This window comes from Theobroma cacao, chromosome 9 (assembly GCF_000208745.1).
Source record: "Theobroma cacao cultivar B97-61/B2 chromosome 9, Criollo_cocoa_genome_V2, whole genome shotgun sequence".
NCBI lineage: Eukaryota > Viridiplantae > Streptophyta > Magnoliopsida > Malvales > Malvaceae > Theobroma > Theobroma cacao.
Window position 1 is genome coordinate 1,618,255 of NC_030858.1, and position 9,735 is coordinate 1,627,989.

The window sequence follows — 9,735 nt, forward strand, 5'->3', positions numbered from 1 at the left end:
ATTTGACGTAATAATAAAGGTACGTGCATGCATGTATCTTTGACTCACCTTAATTGAAAAATAAACATAACGTTTAATCAATTATTAAAAAAAAAAATGTTGACGCAACGATAAAAGTAAGTGCATACATCTCTAACCCGTTTTAGCCAATAAATGATCGCAATTTATATTTTATTGGTCGAGTTTAGTAGATTAAATATTGAAAATATTTCTATGAAAATGAAGTTTCACATATCTAATAAAAAGAAGAATTGAGACAATACTCCATAAAAGATATAGCAATGAAGGAGAGCAGAGAATTAAGATTGGTATTTATTAAAGAGAAATTTCAACCGTAGAATTTCGGATAGGAGGCCAAAGTCCTCTGCAAATGTAACAACATTTATATATACTTATTAATTGCTCATAATGGCATGGTCCCATTTATCAACACAGTGATTAACCCTAAAAAACAAATTAAAGCCACAATTTTTGTTTTCTTTTTCTTTTGGAGTATAGGAGTCGGAAGTTCCTTTTTGGGGTCCATTCCAGGTCATAATTCCCCTGGTATGTATATAATTTGGCCCTATTCATCTACTTGGCTTAATTATCAATACCTAGTTTTCATGTTATAAATGCAGATACCATTTATTTATTTTTAAATTATAAATCATATACAATAACATATAAGTGATAAGCTGAGAGTAGCGTAAACATAACAGTATAATAAGGGTCACTCCGTCTATTTATTAACTATTTTTAGATTAAATATTCATCTTAAAAATTTAATATATCACGTTTAATATAAAAAAAATAACAAATCAACGTAAATTAAATAAAATTAACATATAATGAGACTTTTAGAGTCTTGACTTTATCATCGAAATAAAGTATTAACGGCCAATTTTGTTCATTAATTTATATACGTAACAATACACAATTGTAACTTCGAATACTTGCAAGAGTCCAGATACTATTTGGGATAGCAAATAAGCATTAAAGATCTTGTCACATGGTAACAAATAAAGTCTTGTTCAGAAGCAAAAGAAATTCCCCATTGCTGCCTAGCTAGCTGAGAGTGCTGGGAATATTGGAGAGATGTTCATTTGCATCTGTCCACAGAATCTTGTGTCTAAAACCCATATTTTGCTGTATAACTTCAATTTGCCTTGGCATGCATGCAAATATACATAATTTTACACAATTTAGTTGTTATTTTTTTTGTATTTTCTCTTTTGGAATTCCCCTGTCCATGGGGACCCCTCAAGATTTGGTGCCAGCCTGACTATAATGTGTTCTGCCATATTAAAATCTTAAAATTAACTTGAAAATGAAAGAAATAAAATATGTATAATAGGAAGGATACTATGATGAATTTTATGGAGGTTTTCTGAAATGTCCATTGATGAAACTCAGAAGTCACAAGGCCACACCAACCCTATATACATCCTGTGCTGATATTTCTGCTATATATTCTATAAGTTGTAACTATAATAATGATTAATGTTTCTTTCATTTTCTCTTTGAATTATGTTGTCAGAAAGAGAAAGTAGAAAGAGGGGAAGGAAAAACTGTGCTGAAAACAAGCAGCCAAAACCCAAAAGGAAACAGTGGGAAACATACCAGGCTGCCAAAACAACTGGATTGATATTCTTTACAAATTGTTAAGCTTATCTCTTAGACCCAGCAGTGTTTTTTTAAGTATAAAAATGCATTTCCTTTGTTCATTCATGTCCTCCAATCAAAATTCACAAAATCATACAAATCCTGTCACTAACATGAAACCTTTGATTATTATTATATTCTTATTTTTATAAAGATTCCTCAGAGGGTCCTTCTGCAAAATAATTTGTCTGTGAGTTCACAGTGACAGTACTCAGAGAAAAGGACATTACAATTCATTGGGTTTTCATCCTTGGGTCGAAATCTGAGTAAAAATTTTAAATTCGAGCTGTAATACTCTTCTTATACCTAAAAGGAAACAAAAATAAATGCAATGGGGCTTGAATTGATTGAGTTACTTCACCAATTTGCACTCAGTTTTTTTTATCAGGTCATTAATTTGAGTTGCCAAAGAAAAAAAAAAAGGTGCATCGTATGAGACATGAATGAATCTGCAGCATGCAGAGAAGGTGGTAGAGTCTGGAGAAGAGGGGTCTCAGATTCTCAATCTCAAAGATAAGAAAACAGACAAAGAAGCCTATAGTTTGTCGCAGAGTTTAGTGAACCTGTGGGTGGACACTGTTGGACAGATATCTTATCAGCTACTTCCATAGCTTCAAACCAATATTTCAGATTTCACTATCTTCCTATTCATTCTGTGCTTTACCCTTTGGACGCCCATGTGACGATTATTGGAATGCAATCTCACATCATCCTTTTTATCCTGCGGATTGATTTATGACTCGATATAGGTTTGGACTTTGCACGTATAGCTCTTTTCACTTTTACTGTTATTATATTTGCAAAATAAACTCTATTTACATCCCTTTTCGTTAACATCTCGTGAATAAATTGACGATATTTTGATAATTTTACTTAACACCATAACTATTTAAAGAATAAAGCTTATTCACGACATACTATCTCGAAAAAAAATCACAAGTTACTTTGTAAAATCAGATATTTTTTTTCGAAAGACAGATGGAGGTGTTTTTTTTAAAAAAAAAAAAGGATGAGGGTGCTTTATTCAAAGCTTATCTATATACCTGTACAGTTATGTAGGAATTTTTTTTTCTTAAAAAAATATAAATAGAAAGAACCCTTAGTTAAAAACTTTGCTATAATTGGTAAATAGGGTACAAAACTTCAAATTGAGACACGAGATAAATGTGGAAATTTATGCATGGTTTAGCCGACTCAATTCAATGTACAACATAAGATAAAGATGAAATATATTAGATTGGGCTTGGACTTAAATTAACAAAAAAAAAAAACAAAAAAAAATATGTTGATGTTTATCCACTTCCTTTGACCTCGTATTTTTTCTCTAGAGTTTATCACTTTATCCTAGTCGGCTAATTGGGGACTATGATTCTTGCCGCAGTCATTAACCTTGTACAATTAAATATTTAAAAAGAAAAGTAAGCATTCGAGACTAAATCTGTCCGATGGTAAAACGCTTTTTAACTTTTTTTTCTATATATTTTTTTTGGGTTTTACTTAATAATTTTTTTTATTTTTCTTCTTCTAAGGATGATATAATAGAATATCATCATACATGATTTTTACGTAATTCGATTTATAGTACTTTGTTCATGTCAATGTCAAGAAAACTAGTATTAGATAAGACTAAAGTTTATCTCTGTAAGATCATTATCTTCCTTGTTCCTAATCCTCCTCCATCCCTTTTTTGGGCCACTCTTCCTTCTTTTTTAAGGTTATGAAAAATTCTACATTTGTTTTTTCCTTGAGGGATGATACCATCCCCATAATGGATAGACAAGAATGAATCGTTCAAAACCTTTGATCAAACAATGTTATATTGGACGATTCAGATTCAAAGCAGCGTGCATTTGATGGTATATCGTATATATCAGTATTGGCGATTGAAGTGTAACATCAAAATCTGCAACTCTCAGACAATTATGCTGGGTAGGGTGCCTTGACCCCAGACGCCCGAGCCTATGAGGGGCCCGAGCGGTGGGGTCAGCTCCGGAATAAAAAAGACAGACTAACCAAGTGTAACCATATGGCAACATGGGACCCGACACTATCATCAATTCATGAATCCTAACCTGAACCAGAAGCCACCGGTCGGCATACGTTTCTGTCCTTTCCCTTTTATTTCCTCGTCTTCTCATTTTCTAATGCTCCTTTTGTTTGTCGGTTGATTAGCCGGAAGCACAACACAACCCTTTTTAAATTTTTTGTTTTAGTTAATTTATAAGACAAACAAAAAAATTAAATATTATCTTAATCCATACCTATAAACACATGTTAACATTTCCCAAATATTAATTATACATAATCAATTAGGATTAGTTTGATCTCAATATCAAGTAATTCATAACATTAAGTATAAATTAAAGTATTTTAATTAATTTTGAGTTTGTATAGATAACACAGTCCAATCAAGATTGGACTTTTATAATGGTATTATGATGAATTTTATGATAATGATACATGAGATTTGTGACGCGGAAGACTTCAAGTAATGAAAAATTAAAGACCAATTAATGACAAATAGGTAAGCAAATTTGTCTGGTGGCCTGTGGTGGGCGCGGCCGCCAAAAACGAGTTAGAAGCAAGCAAGCAAGCTGCTGCATTTGACTGATAATGTGCCATGCACTTCATTTTCCACCCTTCTCCTTTTCCAATGGCTGCAACACAGTTAGTCTGCAGTAGCTCAGCCGTCCATATGCAATTCCCTAGCAGTTTCCCCCAGGAAACTCTGTTTTTTTTCCTCCTCCTCCTTTTGTGGTTCCAATGACTGAGATGTTATTGGAGTGACGAATTCGATGATTGGATGCTGCAAACGTTATAAAGCTTCGGTGTGTCTTGATTAACTAATAAAATAATAGCATTACCCTAACGACAACTATGGATGTCTACTTGTCTTTGAAGGGAAAAGATGAGAGACTTTCTGGAGAAATTAAAGAAGTATATTTAATTGCTACCAAGTGCATTTGCTTTTGCTGGTTGTGGAGCTGTCAAAGGTGGAAAAAGAAGGTGATGACCGATGAGGACCAGGTCCACCAATCCCGCTGGTTATCAGCCAACCAAGTATTTGGTGGTTCTTAGTGATAGCCATGGACTTTTAGATGCAGTTATCAAGTCTTCTTCTTCATCTATTTCATTTTTTTTATTACATTACTTGTAAAAAAAAAATTTATTCATTTCATTCTAAATCATTATTTTTTTTCAACTTTACAAAATTTTTATTTTGATAAATTTCATATTAAAATATTTTTCATAATATGAATGTTCAACATTAAAAATAAAATTATTAAGTGTTTAAAAAATTTTCATTTTGAGGTTATTTTTAGAAAAAGAGAAGACATATAAAAAAGGAACTATAAGAGTATTTAATTAATTTCCCATTCCTTTTTGTTTAATTAATTAATAGATTCTATCTCGATTCCTCCATTATCACAATTCTCTATTATTTTTTATGTGCATGATACTCTACAAGTTGGGTAAATTAATGAAAATTTATAGATTAATTAAGGATGCAAAGTTCATGCTACTCATGGCAAACTCATTTTAAGGGAGAACTAGATCTACTTAATCATTAAATTAAATCTATTTAATGCACTCAAATGATTTGTTTTTAAAATATGATTTCGAATCCTGTTCTCTTAAAAAAAAAGCAAACAAATTATATATTTATATGTAAACACTTTTTGACAATATTAAAGAAAAATTAGTGAAATAGAAGCAAAATTAATAATTAATAAATTAATATATAATTTATATGCATGTGAAACTTGATCATTAAAAGCATCCATGCATGGCGTGCTTAATTTGTATATGAGTCCAAAATTTTGAAGAGTTATTTATTAACGAAGAGGAATATTAATAAAGCACACTCCAAAGACTTTTTTTCATTTTCTATTATTTAGCAAGAGAGATCAATAATATATTATATACTTATAAAATTTTTGTCCTTTTAAGCCATGTGATGCATGTATTTTCCCTAATTTCTTTTTTTATAGAAAAAGACAATAAATGAGAAGAGGGTAATGAGATGGAAAATTTCGATTTCTAATCTACACTATACTCAAGTCACAACAAAGGAATCTTTGAGAGAATATTTCTAGAAAAACCCTAAAAAATTGCAAATGGATTGAAAACAAATCGAAATTTTTTTCAATATACTGAGTTTGATGAAATTAAAAAGAGTAAAAAGGAAAAAATATAAAATCTAAAAACCGTTTATGTTTAAGTACAAAAATCATACATAATCAATAAACTAAATGGTCGAACGTAATAATATATGAATTTTATTTATAAGTTTTATTAAGATGATTATATAAATTATATAGTTAGAGTTATAGTACAATATTATTATTTAATTAAATTATAATATTTAGTTAAAATTATTCTATAATACTGTTAAGTAATAAGATTTAGACTATATATATTATTCACTTATTTACTTATATTATAAATTCAATAAATCATAATTTTCTTGATAAATCTTTGACAACTCAACAACAAGAAAAAGAAATAATATGGTAAAACAGGAAACATGGAAAAACGCAATAAATTAAAAAAATCAAACCCGTCTGATTCTACAGCTAACTGAACTGAACAAATGGGCAGGACCAGTTTTTTCTCCTCTTGGAAAAATTCAGAAATTGTGAACCCCCCATTCGCCATGTGATTATGATTATCAAATATCATCTTCCAGGATTTATCTTTTTTTTCCTTTTTCCACTCAATATTTACCACACGTATCTGGCTTGGGTGGGACCTCTTTCCCCACCCTCCGCCCAATTTGACTTATCACTTACTCGCCTCACTTACTGCCAAAAACAGAAAAGACTAACCCCATGGGTCCACCCCACGGCGTGCACGTGTCCTCGAACGCGCTCCGTAACCCATCTTCACTGGTTAATCATACCTAGAATATATTTTTCCCGTCTTTATATGATTGTTTGTTGTATTTTTAATTTCGATGAACTATATTAAAATTTAAAATCTTTTTATAGTATAAATAAATATTTATTTATATTATTAATGAGATAATAATATTTCATATATTGATAAAATATAAAATTTATTGACACATCAAATATAAATTCGAAAAAAATAAAAGATAAAAAAGGAATATTCCTTTTCATTCTTTCATTTTCTCGGACTTTTTTTTACGGTCACCGTATCATTGATCCAACGGCGTAATAACTTATCATTGCATAATTACACTGTCCGTTCACTATGTGGACCCCACGGAATTATTAAGAACCCAACAGGGGATTCACCGAGGGACACTGTCGTAACACCGCACGCTACCCATTGGCGATACACCATCGCACGTGTCATAATTTCATTGATTCAATCATGGACAACTGCATCGAAATCGTGCCATGTGGGTGTCGTTCACTGGGACTCGATTTGGTAACCGTCGGATTAACCTAGGGGACAAAATGGGAATTCGACGCGTAAGAAAACTGGTATAAATCGGAGCCTTATGCATTGAAGCAAGAAGAAGGGAAAGGCAAAGGCTTCCGTCTCCGTTTTTCCTGTTTGATACGAAAGAAAATCTCTTTAATTTTTTTTCTTTAAAAAAAGGAAAAAAATCCCTTTGGGGAATGCAGAGAGATGAGAAGGGCATCGTTGACAAGGCCTGAGCTGTGTGGGCACGGTAAGCGGTCCATCGGCGGCAGGAATTGCCACCGTAAACACGTTGAAGACGGGTGATTGCCATGCACTGTCACCAAAAAGAGAGAAAGAAAAATAATTTGTTTGTCTCTCTGCTTTTAATCTTCTGTTTATGTGTGTTATCTCTTGTCGTTGTAAATATACCATAATTCAGATCGAAAAGATCTAATCGTTTTCTGTGTTGTATTGGTCTCACAAAAATGGGGGAGAAAACTAAAAGTGATCACTCGGCTTTGCTTCATGGAAAGTACGAGCTTGGTCGCATGTTGGGTCATGGAACCTTCGCCAAAGTCTACCATGCACGGAATCTTCAGACGGGGAAGAGTGTTGCCATGAAAGTTGTTGGCAAAGAGAAGGTGATTAAAGTTGGGATGATGGACCAGATCAAGCGAGAGATTTCCGTTATGAAGATGGTGAAACACCCCCATATAGTTGAGTTGCATGAAGTCATGGCGAGTAAGTCCAAGATTTACTTTGCCATGGAACTAGTTCGTGGTGGAGAGCTCTTCTCTAAGATTGCCAAGGGTCGGCTCAAGGAAGACCTGGCAAGAGTTTATTTTCAGCAGTTGGTTTCCGCTATCGATTTCTGTCATAGCCGTGGGGTTTACCACCGCGATTTGAAGCCGGAGAATTTGCTCTTAGATGAAGATGGCAACTTGAAGGTTACAGATTTTGGACTCAGTGCTTTCTCGGAACACTTGAAACAAGATGGATTGTTGCACACTACTTGCGGAACACCGGCTTATGTGGCGCCTGAAGTTATTGGGAAAAAAGGGTACGATGGAGCTAAGGCAGATATTTGGTCTTGTGGGGTGATTCTTTATGTGCTTCTTGCCGGGTTCCTACCATTTCAAGATGATAACTTGGTGGCCATGTATAGGAAGATTTATAGGGGAGATTTCAAGTGCCCACCTTGGTTTTCCCCTGAAGCTCGAAGATTAATCACCAAGCTTTTAGACCCAAATCCAAGTACCCGAATCACCATCTCAAAGATCATGGACTCGTCTTGGTTCAAGAAATCTATGCCCAAGACCGTGAGAACCAAGGAAGAGTTAGAGTTTGAAGCATTCAATGGTGACAAATCATCCAAGCCTGAGACGTTGAACGCCTTTCATATCATTTCCTTGTCTGAGGGCTTTGATTTATCGCCTCTGTTCGAAGAGAAGAAGAGAGAAGAGAAAGGGGAGCTGAGATTCGCTACAACAAGGCCGGCAAGCAGTGTAATATCGAGACTGGAGGAGGTGGCCAAGTCGATGAAATTCAGCGTCAAGAAGAGCGAGTCAAGAGTGAGGTTGCAGGGTCAGGAATGTGGAAGGAAAGGGAAGTTAGCAATTGCTGCTGACATATTTGCAGTGACGCCGTCGTTTTTGGTGGTGGAAGTTAAAAAAGACCATGGTGATACCCTTGAGTACAACCAGTTTTGCAGTAAAGAACTCCGACCGGCGCTTAAGGACATTGTCTGGACGTCACCCGCCGAGAACTCGACACTGACTTGATTGGGGCTAAAAAACCCAAAAAAAATTAGGAGGTGGGAAGTTATATGTTCTTTCGACCATTGTTCGATGATGTTATTGTTGTTGTTTGTTATTGTTGGGATTGTTTAGATGGAAAAATGGAAGCAGAGGGCCTTCTGTTCTGGTTTTGTTCTGTTCTTTGATTATTTTCCATCAATGTCTTTGTGGGTTTGGTCCTTGTATGTGTGAATCATTCCGCAACTTTATTGTTGTTTGATTCATTTATGTTGATGTTTTCATGTTGATATGTGCAAGTGGACTGCTTCAGTTACTGCCTTTCTCTGCAACTTTTCTTTTTTCATGGTGATATCTTGGATCAATGATTTCTTATCATATTACCAAGCATTGATTATTGCTTTCCCTAGCACTGCAGCATGAATTTCCCTAGTTGATATTTCAATGGTTAGTTGGGATTTAGGAACCATTTTACAATTTCCATTTGGGAATTGGGAAAGCACACCTTAATTGTCCATTACCGTATCCAAATTTTCAACTTCTAAAGCTAATCAAGCCACTTGTCTTGACTCTAGTTGTAACTCAGCTTATAAACGAGGATGTTGTACATCTCATCAGATTAATTTGTGGTACATCTGACGTCCGCTCACAAAGCAAAACAAATTAGTCTAGGAAAAAGGTAAACTTAGTATAGTATAAAGATAAAAGTTTTCCATCATAATTTCGTCTCAAGGAAGCCAGATGACGTTTAGTGGGGTTTAACTTTGACATACTTTGATTTTTCCTCTCAATTATTGACCTACAATTCCACCAAAGGCTATAGCCTTTCACAGCATTTGGTTTCACCGCGTCTCTTTAGAGTCTCCGTCTTTTGTTTCATTGTCTACTTGTTAAGGATTTATATTCCATAGCAGGCAATAATATGGGTCCCTTGAAAGCTTCTGGTGATATAATGATCATC

General features: G+C 34.1%; 1 protein-coding gene across 1 annotated transcript; it reads left to right on the forward strand.

Moving 5' to 3' along the window:
• LOC18587859 (CBL-interacting serine/threonine-protein kinase 6) lies at positions 7,115–9,097 on the forward strand. Its single transcript, XM_007011892.2, has one exon. The coding sequence runs from the start codon at positions 7,506–7,508 to the stop codon at positions 8,799–8,801; it is 1,296 nt and encodes a 431-aa protein (XP_007011954.2). The 5' UTR covers positions 7,115–7,505; the 3' UTR covers positions 8,802–9,097.